General features: G+C 42.0%; 1 protein-coding gene across 5 annotated transcripts in view; it reads right to left on the bottom strand.

The window, feature by feature from the left end:
- Positions 1-9,511, bottom strand: part of UTP25 (UTP25 small subunit processome component) — a 29,846-nt gene extending 20,335 nt beyond the window's left edge. Inside the window, exons 1-6 of one of the 5 annotated variants that reach the window (XM_082468798.1) lie at positions 9,292-9,511; positions 8,101-8,140; positions 7,165-7,396; positions 5,008-5,178; positions 2,740-2,828; positions 621-1,031 (exon numbers count right to left, since the gene is read on the bottom strand). In XM_082468798.1, coding sequence (XP_082324924.1) covers positions 621-1,031; positions 2,740-2,828; positions 5,008-5,178; positions 7,165-7,396; positions 8,101-8,140; positions 9,292-9,398 — 1,050 coding nt within the window. In that variant the 5' untranslated portion in view covers positions 9,399-9,511. The remainder of the gene's footprint in view (positions 1-620; positions 1,032-2,739; positions 2,829-5,007; positions 5,179-7,164; positions 7,397-8,100; positions 8,141-9,291) is intronic. The other 4 variants (XM_082468796.1, XM_082468794.1, XM_082468795.1 and 1 more) reach the window with 4 other exon arrangements.
- Positions 9,512-18,691: the final 9,180 nt, after the last annotated feature.

Genomic DNA, 18,691 nt, shown 5'->3' with positions numbered 1-18,691 from the left:
TCCAGGACATCATGAAAAATGTAGACAGAATTAAAAGATGTAAGCCCCCAATCCACTGGAGCTTAGGCTTATGAGCCCACATAAATGTGATCATCACTTTAAGCAGCAATAATAACACTATGCAAAAATAGGGATTTTGTTTTCCAAGGTTTACTTATTTATGTGGCTTCGTGAAGAGAATCCTTGGCTCTAGTCCTGTCTCTGCTATTTTTTCCCTGGTTCTCTTTAGCAAGGTCCTCTACGAATCTGGGTCTCTGTCCACAGGTGAAATATGTAGGGATTGAATAAAAGGCTCCTTAAGGTCCCATCCAGCTCTGACAATCACAAATTAGAGATTTATAGTGGAGTGTTACTTATGTAGGATCAGGGTTTATCTTTAAGGAGAGAATTATCATGGAGGTACCTCCTACTCAAGTTTCCAGTTAGATCTGCTGTTAGAGACAGTCCACTGAGCTGTCTGCAGCACTGCTCTGACATTACCTGGCCCATCTAATATGCTCATTCTTGGACTCATTCATTACTCCAATCATTAAAACATCTGAGAACCTGCTAAGTGCCAGGACCTATATGTTAGTGCCTTACAGCCTCCTTGAGGGCAAAGTTCTGCCGCTGCCACTCACCTTGGGCCTTGTTAGCCCTTGGTCCCTGAAGTCATCATCATCACCCACCCCACGTTTCTGGCTTCGGCATCTGCTGTTGTTGGCAAGCACCTGGGCATTGGCTTTGAGGATGTGATTTATCACATGCAGGCAGTACACGTGGCGGATCTCTTCCCCATTCTTCAGGGCAGTCCTTTCTGGGTAGAACAGGTCCCGGTAAGAATTCATAATTAAGAAGAGCTCTTTCTGGAGGGGTGTGAAGGGGCTACTTGATTTTGGGGGACCAGAGAGGAACTGGCTGTTGGTCTTGATCCAGGTGGATTCCAGAGGCTTCTGGAGATGAAGTGACTTTAAGTCAATGTCCTTTGGGGGTTTAAAGGTTTCCAACTGTTGAAACCTGGATGAAAAGACAAGCTGGCCCAGGATGGGCCACTGTGGGAGAAATGATCAAGAACTAAGTTAGAAATGAATTACAGTACCTTACATTCATATAGTGCTTTATAATTTACCAAGGCCTTTCACAGCTTACAGATCCTCTCACTTTATCCTCACAACAACCTTACAAGGTAAACACTATAATGCTTTTCTTACAATTTAGGAAATGCTGAGATTCAGAGGTTATAGGATTCAGACAAACAGGGGAGAACAGAGCTAAGGGTTAGAGACCAAGGTTTCTGACTTTAGAAACCTTGTGAGCTCTTCACTATATCAGTGGGTCACAAACTGTCCTGTGGACCACACTGTAGGAAGTCAAAATTTACTCTAGACAAAAAAAAAAGGGGGCCCGACGGTCAAATAACTTCGGTAAACACCACAAGACCTAATCCCCCTCAGGGAGAGTCACATGCAGAGTAGACACTAAAGGTTCTGCTGAGTCCTGTAACAAGGACTCTGTTCCACTTCGGTTGACCCAGAGTTTTCCAAATTTACTTGGGCATGGAACAAGGTTTTTGTTGTTGTTTTGGATTTTTTGGTTTTTTTGGAAACATATATTAGAATCGTAAAAAATAATATTTTGTGGAATACCAGTTTGGGAATTTTTGCACTGTAACAAAACTGTTGATCTTAGCAATAAAGAAAGGATGACCTCTGCAATAAAAAAGAATTAACTATTGATATATGCCAACAAATGGGATGAATCTCCAGGGAATTATGCTGCGTGAAAAAAGCCAACCTGTATTTTATTTATTTATATAATGCTTTTGAAATAACAAAATTATAGAAATGGAGAACAGATTAGTGGTTACCAAGGGTTAGGAATCGGGGAAGGGAGGTGGGTGTGGTTATAAAATGGCACCAGGGAAGAGGAGGGATCTTTATGGTGCTGGAAATGCTCTGTATGTTGACTGTGGTGGTGGCCAGGGCAACCTACACGTGATAAAACAGTACAGAACTAAATAACACAAATGAGCGGGAGCAAAACTGAGGAAATCTGAACAAGATAGGTAGATTGTATCAATGGAAATTTCCTACTTGTGATATTGTACTATAGTTTTGTAAGATGTTATCATTGGGGAAACTGGGCAAAGGGCACATGGGATATCTTTGTATTATTTCTTACAACTGCATCTATAGTTATTATTATCTCAATAAAAATTTCAATGAAACAAGGATGACCAATTCTTATGAATAGCATCAGTGGTGAATAAAAAATCACCGAAAAAAGAAGGAAAAACTGCTCCATACTGAATAATTTAGGTATGAACCTATCTCAGATATTTCAAACAAATGAACAGCAGTAGCTACTGTTTGACTGAACACTTTCTACATATCTTCCAGTAAACTAAATTACTTTATTTTGATGCAGGCATTACTGTCCCCCTCTAACAGATGAGAATAGTGAAGATTAAAAAGGTAGATTAACTTGCCTTAGGTCATGAGATAGCCCCTTGCAGATGCTGGTCTAAACCCTGGTGGTATCTGTCTCCAAAGCATTATTATCTTATTTGTCCCCACCTTCCAGCTTCCCAGTGCCTTTTCTAGCTATGCCTGTGCCTTACTCGGCTCTTCCAGCCTTCCTCGGTTTTGCTCCCTATCAAGCCATCTGCCACGGGTGTGTATCATACATTCAGGGAAACCACTAAAACCCAAGACCACTGCTTTTCTCCATTTGTGACTGTGATGATGGAACAATGCTTACTTTTAGCTGGTGGGTAGTTTTGGGATTTGTGGCAACAGCCTGGATTTCTTTTTCTTTCAGTTCTTTGTTTACATGTTGTGCAAATGGATCTAATTCAGAAATAAAGAATATTAGAACACTTAGAGCAAATGACAGGGATTTTTCAGTCTTCCCCTGTGAATGACATCCTGTTCTTCATGATGTTAACTCATCTTTTTTCCCATCAACGTTCCCCATCATTTGTCCCACTCCAGAACTTAAAAGTTTCTGACAGGGTCATCTCCCTAAAGCATTTCTTTAATCACATTATTCCCCAGCTCAAAAACCTTTGAAGAAACTTCTCGGTCTGAAATTCAACATACACCTCTAACCTACCTCTCTAATGTAATTTTTGAATTACATGGCCCTCAAATTCTTCTGCCACTGTGGCTTTCCTTCCTTTAACTGAAAATTCTATCCTCTCCTTCACCGCATTTCTATATATCCAAATAGTATCAGTTGAATGTTACCCCCTGACTCACAATAAATAACTACTTCCCAGGAGCCTACTGTGTCAGGCACAGTTCTGGCTCCACTAAGGAGGCATCTCTGGTCCCCTATAGACAGTCATCACTTTCTCTCAAGTGCCCCACCCTGCCCTCAGTTATCCACACCAACACATATATGTGCATGTCCTACCTCACCTAACTAGACTGCAAGATCCCTGAGGGTAGGTTCCATGTCTGATTTAACCTGCATTGGAAGACAAATATAAATGCTCAACACTCAGCTGAGGTGAACAAATGATCAAAATGGTAGGGTCATTGCTCAGGGTCAGTGCTCTGCGCTGGCCACCCAATCTTCTCTTCCAGTCCCACTCATTTAAGAAGCAAAGTTAAATGACCCATTCAAGGACCCAGGTAGTAAAACTTCAAATGCAATGCACCTTATATTAAGACCTAAGATAAAGGTGAACAATAGGAAATAAGAATTCTAGGTGATAATATATCAGTACAGACCAAACAACCAGAGAAACTTTAGGATAGTCAAGCCTCCTAATGTTTCCTCCAGGGTTTTTTTTTTAAGTTCTTTTGAGTTCAGAATGGGGTTTGTGCCCAAATTCTACCTGCTACTTTTTCCTCTTGTCTAGAATAGCTAACAGAACCAAATGAGGATTAAAATTTCAACTTCAATGGCACAGCTGGTTGAAGAATGGCACTGGGACCAAAAAAGGCAGCCAGGACACAGAATGAGACCAACCTGACTTACCCACCCAGGCACAGGCTAAGACACAGGACCTGAGAGACAGCAGAGCCCTGCCTCAGCCTACCACAGGCTTGTCTAAGTGACAGTCACGAGGACAGAGGCATGGCCCAGAGTGTTCTGTATCTTGACTTTGGCGGTGACAATATAGATATACACATTTGTCAAAACTTATCGAATTACATACTTAAAAATGGGTACACCTTGTTGAATGTAATTCATACCTCAATAAAGTTGATTTTAAAGTTAAATTAAAAAGTCGCCTATGGTGACTTCCCCGGTGGCACAGTGGTTAAGAATCCGCCTGCCAATGCAGGGGACACGGGTTCGAGCCCTAGTCTGGGAAGATCCCACATGCCGCGGAGCAACTAAGCCCGTGCGCCACAACTACAGAGTCTGCGCTCTAGAGCCTGCGAGCCACAACTACTGAGCCCACGTGTCACAACTGCTGAAGCCCGCGTGCCTAGAGCCTGTGCTCCACCACAAGAGAAGCCACCGCAGTGAGAAGCCCACGCACTGCCACAAAGACCCAACGCAGCCAAAAATAAAGAGAGAGACTGGGGAGACAGGGTGGAGCTTTCTGGCTTCTGAGGTGCTTCCTGGTAATAAGGACCAATCAGATTAGCCACTGCCAGGTCTCACAAATCTGGAAAATTACTGCTCCAATAAGGAAGAGCAAGTGAAGGATAGAGAGAAAAATGCAAAGTACTTTTCTCCTCTTTCTCTCCCTTCCCTGCTTGGGGAAAAAAATCAGAAGTCTTCCCCTGACCCCAGCTGTGGATCGTGAGCTTTGGGGAACTGGCCTTCCCTGCTATCATTCTTCAACTGTTTGTTCTCCTGAACAGCCGCGCCCACTCCCAACACTGCCTAACCCTGAAAAACACAAAAGATCTTGGAGAAGCATTTCTTTCCAGCTCTACATCTAGCTGCTAAACTATCTGTTTCTACTGCTGCTCATTCCAATAACAGCAGATTTAACAGGTATTAGACCACAACCGTCCGTACTAAGCACCAGCTAAATTCAAACAACATGCGCTGTGCTCTGACCCTGTGACGCTTTCAGAGAACAGTTGCCTCCTCCTTCCTCTTCGAGAAAGTTGGTTTCTAGGCTGAAGAGTGACTCATGTTTTGCATCTGTAAACTCCTCTCGGGATTCCTCTGATGTGCCAGGTGGCCCGTGCCCATCTTTTCCCTTAGGGTCAGCAGGTAAGGCCGCATCTGAAGTTTTGATAAACATTTTGTTAAATTATTTACGACTCATAAATATAATTACACTTCTGTTGACAAATGAAATCTAATTCCTTAGACTATCATTTACTTTTAAGCAAATTCAGGTAGAAGACATAAGTTTCAAAATTGAGCTTGACTGCTGAGCCGGTACATGTAAAGATGTTCAAAGCAGCATTGATTATAACAAATAACTAGAAAAAATGATTTCGTCATTTCTATCGATGGGGTACTAATTAAATTACCACATATTATTTACAATGGAATACTATGTGATTAAGCTTATGTGAACCCACAGTTACACACGTTATACTATTAAAGAAAAAAAGTAAGTTACAGAAATGTATGAGACCATTATGCACATACACACAAATATATGTATATACTTGTATTCACTCATATATCCATAAAAAAGTAGTCTGGAAGGTTCTATAAAATGCTAAAGGTGTTCACCTCAGGGTGGAGGAGATATACATTAATTATATTACCCTCTTAAATTTTTACAGTAAATATATATTACTTTTATAATTAAAAAAACCAAACTTTTCATTTTTAAAAGCCCAAAACATGAAAGAAAACTGGAAAACCAACAAAATTAAACAAAAACATCCCTAAGTCTGAGGCAATGATTTCTTTATCCCAGTACAAGTGATGAATTAAAATACTAAGAATGATGTATGACACCTTAAAGTATAGAAAAAAATACAGTAAGGGAAATAGGCATTAAGATAATAGGATAAAAAAAGTTACCCAGATATATTCAGACAATGGACTACTATTCCAGTAATAAAAAGAAATGAATTACTAACATGAACTACACGGATGAGTCACAAAAACATGAGGAGCCAAAGAAGCCACACAAAAAAGGGTACTTATTGTATGCTTCCGTTCATATGAGTTTCTAGAATAGGAAAAACTAATACATAGTGAAAGAAAGCATGTCAGTGGTTGCCTGATGCCTGATGCCAAGCCTGGGAAACTGACTGTAACAGGACAAGAAGAAACTTTTTTGTAGGTATTGGAAGCGTTCGGTATCTTGACTTTGGTGGTGACAATATAGATAGACACATCTGTCAAAACTTATCGAATTACATACTTAAAATGGGTACATCTTGTTGAATGTAATTCATACCTCAATAAAGTTGATTTTAAAGTTAAATTAAAAAGTCACCTATGGGGACTTCCCTGGTGGCACAGGGGTTAAGAATTCACCTGCCAATGCAGGGGACATGGGTTTGAGCCCTGGGCTGGGAAGATCCCACATGCCATGGAGCAACTAAGCCCGTGCGCCACAACTACTGAGCCCGCGTGCCACAACTACTGAAGCCCACGTGCCTAGAGCCCATGCTCCACAACAAGAGAAGCCACCACAGTGAGAAGCCGGTGCACTGCAACAAAGACCCAATGCAGCCAAAAATAAATAAATTAATAAATTAAAAACAAAAAAAAGTCACCTAGATGTCTGAGTGAGACAGAGTTCCTTTAAGCTTTCAATCCTAGCTCTTCTCTGAAACCTTCCCTCGTTTACCCTGGCAGCATGTGACCACTTTGCATCTCTTTAACACCTTATATCTATCGGTTCCATGCAAATTTGATGCTTGAAAAGTTCTGTATATTTTATGTCTATCTTCCATTAAACTTGGTTCCTCTAAGGGAGGAACAATAATCTCTTTCATAAATTGAGACCATTACAAAAACAGAATTATGTTCCCTTTCCTCTCATTCAGGGAAATTTTAACTAGGATTGATGAAATCCTGGAAATCATAAGCAAAAATGTCATTTCTGCATTTTTATGGCCAGAGGGTCCTGTGTTTTCATCAGATTCTTGAAGATATCACAGAGCCCAACAAGGTTAAGAATCTCTGCTTTGAATCCATGTGCTTTCACCCAGCTCATACAGTACAAGGCACCATGCCCCTGGGGCAATCTGTCTGTGGTCCCTGCAAAGATGATAAACCCACATCAAAGACACTTACTCTTCTGCATGTCAGTAGACTCTACTGCCATCTCTTCCTCCACACTGATGTCACTATCGCCATCTTCAAGATTCATTTCTGTCTCATCTATAACACTGTCTTCTTCCTCTTCCTCCTCCTCATCTTCCTTGGAAACATCCTTTAATGTGGCAAGTAGTCTGTTGTAACCAGAAACTTGTTCTGGTTCACTCTCTGCTTCACTTTCAGAACTTGAAGTATCTAAACTCTCTGACTAAAAGGAAAATGGGGATTTTAAAAACAAAAATTATATTGCTCTTGTTGCTACCCCACGACTATCATCAGGCCCACAGTGGAACCAAGTTCAGACTTTTCTAAATAAAAACTAGCTTTTCTGCAAATATGCAATCCTATCTATTCAACCAAACCTAGCAACAAATTTGTTTAAAACAGCTAATCTAGCTATGATTCTAGAAGCTCTTCCTCTTCTTTGAACTGCTAAGGTTCCACATGGGAAGACAGCGGATTAAAAACATGGAGCTTTAGGTTATAAGGCGATTTAACCTATGCGTCAGACATTTGGCACCTTTAAAGGAGCAACAGGAAAACTTACAACAAAAAAGTGTAGTTTATTTTTGAGTCTGTGGTAATGAAATAAGACCTTTGATGATTTTGCACTCTATTTTATGTTAAGCAAACAAGACATTCCCTCTTAGGATTCACCAAGAGCCCTCTGGTAAGCCTCCTTAACAGGTTCTAACAGCCTAACCTCTCAGGATAGTTTCATACTCTGTACTATATTAGTTATCACAATGGCATTTTAACAGACATCTGCACTTAAAACTAAGCAATATTACTAAAATATAGCTTACATCTAAAATCAAAAAGAGTGGAAATGTAGCCAAACTTTATTACTATATATAATCTTAAAAGTAACAGCCCAGAATCAACTATCATAAAGAAGGTATAAAGCATTACCAGTTGACAAGTCTGTGGTTTTGCTTCCTTTCTGGAAACCCTGAGAAGAAACAGGTAATGTTAAACTTTAACTACTAGTATGTAGCAATTAGGAAAAGTCTAATGATACAACTTTAAATGAACATGGCAGACTATACCGTTATAAATACATTATATCTATTGTCAAGTAAAAACTCCATATGCATTTGGACAGGTTTTGTAAGAATATGCCAAATAGATAACAGACAAATGAAAAAGTCTAACAAGACCACATGACAAATACTACAGTCACACAGTAACTGGCTCTCATCCAAAAGATGGGAAATTTTGGCAAATAAAAGCCCTCGGGGTTCACCTTTTCTAGCAAATTTCTTAAGTAGACTATCCCTCTAACTGTTGATAAAGCAGCCCAAAGTGGTGGGATGAGCACTAGGATCATAACTGAGAGTCTGGACACTTACAGAGGAACCCACAACTACCCAAACATTAGTTTCCTCATTGTCATTGAATAGATCGGTGATGTCGAGGGTCCCAAGCAATTCTTTTTTTTTTTTAAACTTATTTATTTATTTTTGACTGCTATGGGTCTTCGTTGCTGCGCCCGGGCTTTCTCTAGTTGCGGCGAGCGGGGGTTAACTCTTTGTTGCGGTGCGCGGGCTTCTCATTGCGGTGGCTTCTCTTGTTGCGGAGCAGGGGCTCTAGGCTCGCGGGCATCAGTAGTTGCAGCACGCTGGCTCAGTAGCTGTGGCTCGCGGGCTCTAGAGTGCAGGCTCAATAGTTGTGGCGCACGGGCTTAGCTGCTCCGCGGCATGTGGGATCTTCCCGGACCAGGGCTCGAACCCCTGTCCCCTGAGTTGGCAGGCGGATTCTTAACCACTGCGCCACGAGGGAAGCCCCCAAGCAATTCTTTAAAAACATATAAAACGAAAACAAGCTTATAAAATCTCTGCCCAGTCGCCACACAGGAGGCGTGCCGTCTAGCATAAAGCTACCGGCTCAACAAAAGGTAGAAAGACCGGTGAAGAACCCCATCTCAGGCGGGAAGCCGCCAGGATGCCCGGGCGAGCTAGGCCGGCGCCGGGGCAGAGTGGGACGCGGCGGGAGCTGCCCTGTCACTATCCCCGGGGCACCGGCGGACCAAACGCGGGGACATGCGGGCTCCCACCGGGAAAGGACGCCGGCAGCGCCGGTCCCAGCCTTGTCTCTCCGTACCTGTCATAGAAGGGATGCTCCTCGCCGAAATCCCTTAGATGCTTCTTCTGCTTTTTAGTTAGGGAGTTGAGCAGCTGGCTCTGGCTCCGACTCCTGCGTTTGCCCATGAGGAAGACGTCAAGTCAACCAACCTCCAAGAATCGCGCTTTTCACCTGGAAGTAATCTCGTCAACTCACTCACGCGGGATTGCCGACGGCGCTTTACGGCGGAAGCAGGGTGCCATAAAGCAGACCCGCTTTACGTCGCGCTTGTACGACAGGCGTTAGAACTTCCTGTTTCCCATTCCGCCCCCTAGCGAGGCTCTTTGGAAGCACATGCACGCGTGCGCAGCTTTTCTCTGAGCCCTGTAAGGAAGGCAGGCCGGCAGGCTTCGGGCTTCCCCAGGTGGGTAAATGGGTGGGCAAATGGGTGGGCAAATGGGTGGGCGTACTTTGTGCGTCTGTTTTGGTTGTGAGAATCAGCCTGCATAAACATGTAGTAACCGAGATGGTTGAATGCAGTGCCTTTATATTATGCCATAATATAAATACCAACTAACATTTAAGGGTGCCGGCGCATCTCAATTCATCCTCACAACAGTAAACAGATAAACCTTGTTAATAAGCCTGATATTGGAGATGAGAAAGCTGATGCTTACAAAAGATTACATACACAGTAGCAAGAGAGGAGATGGAAACCTAATTCTCTCTGATGCGACCACAGGCTTTTCCCACTAGGATCTGCCACATGCGTGTGCTATTTGAAGAATGGGGACGCAAGGCTGAGATTCCCACCCTTACCCTACCCACTCATTTTCTGAAAGTATTGCAAGGGCCCCTGGTAACAAATCTGTTCTGACATTTTTCATGTTATAAAAGCAAAAACACATCCAGAGAGGTAAAGTGACTTTCCTAAATCACCCGGAGAGTCGATGTTAGAGAAAGCAGTAAAACTCAATAAAGTGTCTCAAAACTGAATTGGGGCAAATTGGGATGGAAAACTTTTAAAGGGTAAGTAACTTTTCTATATCTGGATCGTAGTGGTGGTTACACCTTGTATACAATTACGAAAATTAATCAAACTGTACCTTTAAAATTGGTACATTTTAATGCAAGTAAGTAATAATCTCAATAAACAAAGAGGAAAAAACAACGCAACTGGACTTAATACTCTAGAGACAGGCAGAGTGTGCAGGGATACTTAAAAACCACAGGATAAACACAGAGACACTTTTTTTCTAATAGTAACTTACAATGTCAATCATAAACCACAGAATTCACCTGAATATTTAAGGTAAAATAGGAGCCATCAAAGACTGTTCACTGGCTCTGCTATTAGAGGAGCGTCTGTGAGAGAATTTGAGCTTTGTCCAATACCATGTCACACCTATAGAAGTCGCACTAGAACTATTAAAATCCTATTTCTGTGGTTCTGGGGACCATCTACTCCTAATTAGATTCTGGGAGGTTAGGGTGGGGTAGGGAGGCAAGGGGAGGGAGTATCAAGAAAATATGCAAACAGCAGGTAGTGCCAGCAGATGGCACGGCCAAGGAACCCATAAACAGACATCTGTCTTCTGTCTGATTTCAAGATAGAAAGTACAGTCACTTACGTAAACAAAAGGCTGTTTGCAAATGTCATCATACATACTAAGGCGCTAACCGCAGTATAACCTGGCTATGACAATAAAGTCATACAATGTTTTTCCTCCTCCCACCCTATTCCAAGTGCCCCAGCTTCCCTCCCCAGAGGCAACCAGTTTCTTGGTGTTCTTCCAGAGATCTGCTATAAAAAGCTATACTCTTGAGCACTTGATGTGACTCTTTACTCTCTCCTGGTTTGCACGTCATCGTAGTCCTATGGACAGGTCTAGACTGCTCCCAGGTTCAGACAGAACTGTGCCCTAGCTCCACCCAAGTGGTCTCATCATTGGCTCATTGAGCCTGCTTCTGAAAATATTTATATTAGCCTTTGACAACATAAAAGGGGATGCTTCGTGAAATTTTAACCTGAGAGTTTGGAATTTAAACATTTTTTTCATGCCTCCAGTGAAAGTTCTCTTAGTAAAACCCACACAAGGAAGATGCATGTGCCAACTAGTGAAGGCCCTGGGAAAATTGTAATAAAGACAAAATTTGTTCTTCCCTTTCTTCTTCCCACACTCAGCCCTTCCTTTTCCCTCCTGCAGGGTTTTCTTTGACCTTGGCCCTCAGGGACTCAGTATTTTCAGGGGTAAAATCAGTCCAGGAAATAATCTTTTGTACTAGTTTGTAAAGAGAGGCTGATGAATTAATGTTACTTGGGTATTTTCAATTCGGGGAGACTCCCTAGGATAACGATCTCAAGGGGTGGGAGGGGGGTGGCTGTCCCTTAGGACAAGATGGTCAGAATATTCAGAAAAGTGTTAGTTTTTCTTTATTAAAAACTTTTTCTTTGGGCTTCCCTGGTGGCGCAGTGGTTGAGAATCTGCCTGCTAATGCAGGGGACACGGGTTCGAGCCCTGGTCTGGGAAGATCCCACATGCCGCAGAGCAACTAGGCCCGTGAGCCACAGCTACTGAGCCTGCGCGTCTGGAGCCTGTGCTCCGCAACGAAAGGCCACGATAGTGAGGCCCGCGCACCGCGATGAAGAGTGGCCCCCCACTTGCCACAGCTAGAGGAAGCCCTCGCACAGAAACGAAGACCCAACACAGCCAAAAATAAATAAATAAATAAATAAATAATAATTAAAAAAAGAAAAAAACTTTTTCTTTGGAAAACTTCAAGTATATACAAAAGTAGACAAAACAGTATAATACACTCCCATGTTCCCATCCCTCGGCTTCAATGCAAGGCCATCTTATTTCATATATATGCCCACCCACTACCCCTAACTCCCACCCCCGTATTATTTTTGAAGCAAATCCCAGACATTGTATTATTTTAATTGTAAATATATTTTTTTAAATATCTAAAAGATAAGGGTTCTTTCTTTAACATAGCCACAATGGCACTATTTCACCTAAAAAAAGAGGTGATAACAATTATTTAATATCATCATATAACCAGTCAGTATTCAGATTTCTGATTGTCTCATAAATGTCGTCTTTTTTTTTTTTTTTTACACTGTTAGTTGAACATGTTCTGCTGTTCTCTGTGTTTCTCGTGAATACATTGTGGGATTTAGAACTTTGATCAGATTTCATTATAGCTGATATTTTATACTTCCATCAGAAGGCGTATACCATCTGGTTGCCTTTCATTTTGTGATGTTACCAGTCATTGGTAGTCAATGTCTAAATTCGTTAATTCATTAGAGGTCACATTCTAATTCTATCATGAGGTGATATTCTAATTCAATCATTTCTTCTTCACTTACTTGCTGGACTATTTCTGTGAAAGCAAGCTTTTCCTTCTCCTAAATTTTGCTTACCCAGTGGTACTGTTTGTGTAGGAAAAGCAGAAGAAATGCTTTATTTTCTCCCTTCATTTACTAATTTTCAACACAAGGAGTCAATTCACTAGATCTTCTAATGTTGACCAATCGAGTTTTTTTTTTTTTAATTTTTAGTGTCATTATGAACTCATGGAATTATACAAATTGATGTGTTTTAATCCCTTGCAAATATTATGGTGTACATGATTTGAAAGAGCTTATTTGACATATAGTGATGTATTTGAAAAGACAAACTACATCCTAATACAAACCACAGAAAGTAAACAGGAGTCTATCTGAGATTCTCAACAGAGCAGGAATGGGAAGGTGGGGAAGGAGCACAGTTTGAGGATACAGATCAGATGCTGGGGAAGTTTGAGTTTTGAAATTTATGTGATAATATAAGTGATAACAAGGGCACATGTGTTCAAGATGTGTTGACAGGGAACCATAAATAATCCAAAAGTACGACTCTCTAATGATGAAAGCTCCGACACCTCAACTACTGATCTGAGAAGATTCTGGGGAAGGTGTGTGTGCACCCACACATCTGTCTCCTACTAGATGCCTCAAATCAGACAGTCTCCTCCACCACATGTATGCATACATGTCTGTATACACCCCAAAGCCATCCAGCCTCTTCCTGAGAGTGCTGGCAGAAATCAGTCTCTCGCTACCCGTATAATTAAATGAGCTTGTTTATTCATTAAAAAAAAATGTACTAAACACCATGTGCCGGGTGCTGTGCTAGCAGCTGAGGCTGGGGGAAAGAATAAGATCCATTCCAGCCTCTTCAAGGAGCTCTCAGCCTCATCCAGGTATGGATAAGTGCGCAGACTATTACGATACACTGTGATAAATGCTAAACTGATAGATGCTGGGTGCTAAGGAAGCAGCTCGGTCGGGGTTTTGGGGCTGCTGGGGGTTGGGGGCCGGGGGGGAGGGTCATCTGCTGCTTTTGAGCGTTTGTCAGTCTGTCACGTTCATTGAACATCGGTATTGAACTTGAGATTAATCTAGATTGTAGATTTTAGGCTGTATGAGTTGTTTCAGCTGACTTCATGAACAGCATGTGTGTGTGTTCAAGACAGGATATGAGGGATGTAGGGCAACAGGAAATTAGAAAGCTGGGTAGTCATCGGATTCCACAGCGTTTATTGTGTAAGGAGCAATGAGCTTTCTAGGTGGAGCATATTTTAGATAACAAGATGATGTCTGAAAAGAGAAAAGCTTTGTAATGCATTTCAATGCACTCTACATCACTTGAAAATGTAAAACACTATTATATGTAGTGCCTACCCTTTCTATTCATCTGTACCCAGAAGAACTACCCATTGTCAAATCCAGAGCCTGACATAGAGTGACCTGTAATAATTATGTTTCCTCAAGCTTATCAGAGGTTGATTTATATTAGGCCTAGCCTAAAACTGAAATATTTTATCAGATTATATTCATCTGACTGAGAACAAGGCTAAATGCTACACTAGAGGGGATAAAGTTTTACACCCCTCCCTCTAGTGGAATGTTGGTGTAACTACATTCTGTTTTTCACATTTTTCTGGCAGAGGCTTAGCAGGCAAACCTTCATTCATTTATCAAACATTTTCTAAACAGTTGCCATGTTCCTGTCATAATGTTAGGCATTAAGGATTTAAAAAGCTCAGACCTCAGGCTTTCTCCTTGAAGACCTCATAGTCTAGTTGGGGAGACAAAGCAGTTAACAAATAATTATGTTGTCATGGGCTAGATTAGAAGGATGTCTACAAAGGGTTTTAGGAACCCAGAAGATAAAGAAGCTCCTCTTGCTGTGGAGGAGAGAGGAAAGGTCATGGGGAGTTGCACAGAGGATGCACTGAGTCAGGGTTTCCTGGGAAAGAAGGTTCCAGGGAGAGGGAATCGCATGAGCAAGGTGGAAAGATGTGTTTGGAGAACTGTCTGTGGTCCCTGTTGCTGAGGTGGGTGGGTGGGAGTAGAGAGGTTGGAGAGACGGACAGGTGAGGAGTCAGCCCACTAAAGGCCTTGCATGCCTTGCTGGGGCATTGAGGCCCAATCCCATATAAGGTGAGGCGCCCTTAAAGGATTTCAAGCAAGGGGGTTATGTGAACCGATTTGGACTTCAGCGAAATCACGCTGATGTCTGTATGGGTGACAAGGACATTAAATCTTCCTTTCTGACGCCTTCCTGGAGCAGCCGATTCACTATTTATGCTGCCCACCTCCAAAAGACTTTGGAGACTTTTTCATGTTTTTACCAAAGGCTTCCTCCCACTTCTCAACATTTCTTGAAACTAGTATTTCAAGTCTCTCCTGATAGAATTATCCTCAGTTGAGACTGTAGTGAATTCAGTTTGTGAAATCCATGCCATCCATGCTAGTTCCTATGTGGGGCATGGATACAACATGAGGGGATCATATGGGCCAAGCTAATGGGCCCTGCTCCCCATCGCTGTTAACTGCTTCTGTTCTCCCTCTGTTCCTGTGGCTCAGAGACCCTTATATCCATCTTGACAGATACTAAATGATCATCTGGGTCAGTATTGCCTTAATGAAAACATTTGTGCATTCTCACAAGGTAAAGTTTCCTTCTCCGTCATTTTGGTGACTGATAATACTACTGTAAATGTATTTGGTTTTTTGAAGCTCATAGGGTATTAATATGTTGGAGCACTATGTAAACTTAAAGAAGTCATAAACAGCATTTATTACTTTGGTATATCAAAAAAAAGAATGTCAAGATCATTCAAATCACACATTAAATTTGAGGTTTCTATTAGACATCTAAGTGAAGAGGTCCAGGAGGTAGTCAAATATGCATGCACATCTGGGATTCAGGGGAGAGTCCAAGATGCCCAAATGGGAGTGGTCAGCATATGAGTGAGACTGAATGAGATCACGATGTGTAAATACAGAGAAGAAGCCTGAGAACTGAACCCTGGGGCCTTGTAATTTTCAGGGGCTGGGGGATGAGGAAGAACCAGCAAGGTGATGGAGAAGGAGCAGCCATTTGGGGAGCAGGAAAGCTGATATCGTCTCCCATTTACTGATCAATCCGTCTCAGGAAAGGCAGGTTTACAAAGGGGTTAAGACCGAGGGTATTGGATTCAGCTGGATCTGGATTCAAATCTCCATCACATAGTAAGTACAAAATGAGTTTACACTTCATATATGCCACTGGAACTAGTATAGGACCTGGAGGGTACTTGTTCAGTAATCACTGATTGCACATTACTGTACACTGGGCATATATTGAGTGGCAAGGGAGTTTATGAGAAAGAATGAAACAGAGGCCCTGGCCTCAGGGAGCTCAGAGTCCTGAGGGAAGGAGCAGTCCTAGAAGCCGATGATTGTCCATGACATCACAACATGATAAATTCTTGAATGAAAGTATGAGCCATGCACCGAGAGAACAGAGGAGGCGTGATTAATCCAGCCTGTGATGGCCTGACTTAAATGTGATGCTTTTTTTTTCTCATTCACCTTTTACATGCCATTTTGCCCATAAAATTCATGACTCTTCTGAGCACCACCAGTTAACCTACATGACAGTTTATGAGAATGCTTTTCTTTAGGAGAAAAGAAGTGGGGGAAAAATCCTCAGGATATAGACTACGGTCCTACATTTTAAAAAATGAAGAGTTACCATCTTGAATGAAATTGAATCTATAATTGCCTCTTAGCCCAAACTGACAGCAGCTGCTATGTTCTCCCACTTTTGACTGTTAGCAAATCACCCCGCAGTGTGGTTCTCCCATCACAGGCTTAACTGCCCAGCCTGTTACATCTGGTGTGGGAGGCTTCAGTGATCTTAATCTTTTTCCTTGGGCGCTGATTTACCTTCCATTTTGGGGGCAGCTTTTCTTGTTCAGATAGTGAAGCCCCAAGAATGTCAGCCTTTCCCATATTGAACCATACATTTCTCATGAAGAAGATTTCTAGCATCTTCTTGTGGTTTTTATTTCTCCTTGTTTTCCTCTCTGTGCATTTATTCTGGCTAGAACTAAAAATTTTAGAAATAAAGTTTGCAGCTAAAGATGTCCTTCATGAGTTTACAAACCATGGTTTAACAAACCAAGCTACTTGACAGCAATGGGAAAGCATTGTTTTGGGTAGGGAGAAAAAGCTCCCAAATGAGAATGTTTATATTTGCCTAAAGATGTCCTTAACAATATACAGTATGCTTTAGGCCTGGCCTATATAGTGATTGTATGCCAGGAAAATAATTAGACTCAAATCAGTGATGTTCTTTCTCTTGGTAGTTATGACATATCAAAGATTAAAATTGTCCTGTGTTTCTTGTTTCAAAGTACACCTGTTTGTATGTGAAGTCTTAAATGTTTTAATAGTCCACAGCTAATCAGCTTATTGTAATATTGTATGTATAATGAGATCAATGTCTTGTGTTTTCATCCTTTGTGAATTAAAAATTCTCACTTGTTTTCTTGTCATAACAACAACAACAAAAAAAATTCTTGCACTGAAAATTCCACAAAGGCAGATTGCAAAGCTGCTTGTAAGTCAGTGTTGAAGGCGGACTACTTTCATTCTGCAGACTTAGAGCTCCTCCAGCTCTGCCTGAAGAGGGCATTTTGGAGCCAGATGAATGTTTGGATCATTGTGTCCTCCAATCCTAAAGTAACTGTAACTGTAGTCCCTTTGATGGCTGGGGTGGATGACAGTGAATGTATCTGGGACAAGGCAGGAAAAGAGATTAGGGCAGCATGGGTAAGTGTTGAGCATTGTCAGCTGGGATCCAAGGAGGACATCTTCTTCAACCAGCCAGGAATATACCCAGGAACCAGTGTTTGTTCTTCCAAAAACAAAAAGACCATGAAGAATCATTAAAAGGAAATAAAATTAGACAATTGTGTAGCCCTGATTCAAAAATGAAGAAAACACTACCTTTTCTCTTAGAAAAGATAGTTAAGGTGTATTTCCTATGAAGGGTATATATTATTTGAAGAATAACTGCTCTTCAAAGTTGTCCCTGTACTTCAGCCTTTAACTGAAGGGACCAAGTCTCTTTTAAAGTAGGAATCCCAATGACACTGAGTACAATGGACTGAATATTTGTGTCCCCGTGCCCCATTGCCAAATTCATATGTCGAAATCCTAACCCCCAATGTGATGGTAGCAGGAGCTGGGGCCTCTGGAAAGTGATTTGGTCATGAGGGTGGAGCCCTCATGAATGGGATTAGTGCCCTTATGAAAAGGACTCCAGAGAGCAACCTCATCTCTTCCACCATGGGAGGACACAGCAAGAAGATGGCCTTCTAAGAACTTAGAAGTTGGTCTTCACCAGGCACCAAATCTTCTTGGACTTCCCAGCCTCCATAACTGTGAGAAATAAATATCTGTTGTTTATAAGCCACCCAGTCTATGGTATTTTGTTATAGCAGCGCAAATGGACTAAGACACCAAGTTTCTCAATGAGTAGATTAGCAAGGAGTTCAGTCTTCCCTCTGGTTTGGCCAAGTCTCTCAATGATACTGACCCAGTCCAAAGGGTCAGTCCTGGTTACATTCATCAGCAGTCACTGCTGAAGCCTGGCTGTGTTCCAGGGGGCAAGAGGAGACATTCTCCCCAGCCCTCCCTGTGCCCTCCCCCAGCTCCCCCCAATTTGTTATACTCAGTCTCAGGCATGCCACTAGCTCCCAGTGGTATAGCTCTTTAGGGTCCGAGTTCTTCACTTGATGGGTGCCTGTCCATTTCCCTTGGCACACCCATAGTGTCAAGGTAGGTGGGTTGGAAGGAGGCTTCAGCATCAGCCTCATGCTGTTCCCAGAGCCAACTCACCCCTATGATGGGCTCCAGGCCCTAGGTCACTACTGTCTTATGGTGAAGGTCATTTCAGTGGCCTTGTCACAACTGTCTGTCATTGAGCCTTGTCAGGGCCCCTCTAGTTCATCTGACATGTTCTGGTGACTCTGAATCTCAAAGAGACTAGATCTACAAAGCTCAATATGAGCCATTACTGTTGTTGAGCATCATTTGCTGTCTAAGCATAAG

The sequence above is a fragment of the Balaenoptera physalus genome, assembly GCF_965194825.1.
Source record: "Balaenoptera physalus genome assembly, chromosome: 1".
In the NCBI taxonomy this organism is placed as follows: domain Eukaryota; kingdom Metazoa; phylum Chordata; class Mammalia; order Artiodactyla; family Balaenopteridae; genus Balaenoptera; species Balaenoptera physalus.
This window is presented reverse-complemented; position numbering and strand designations above follow the sequence as displayed.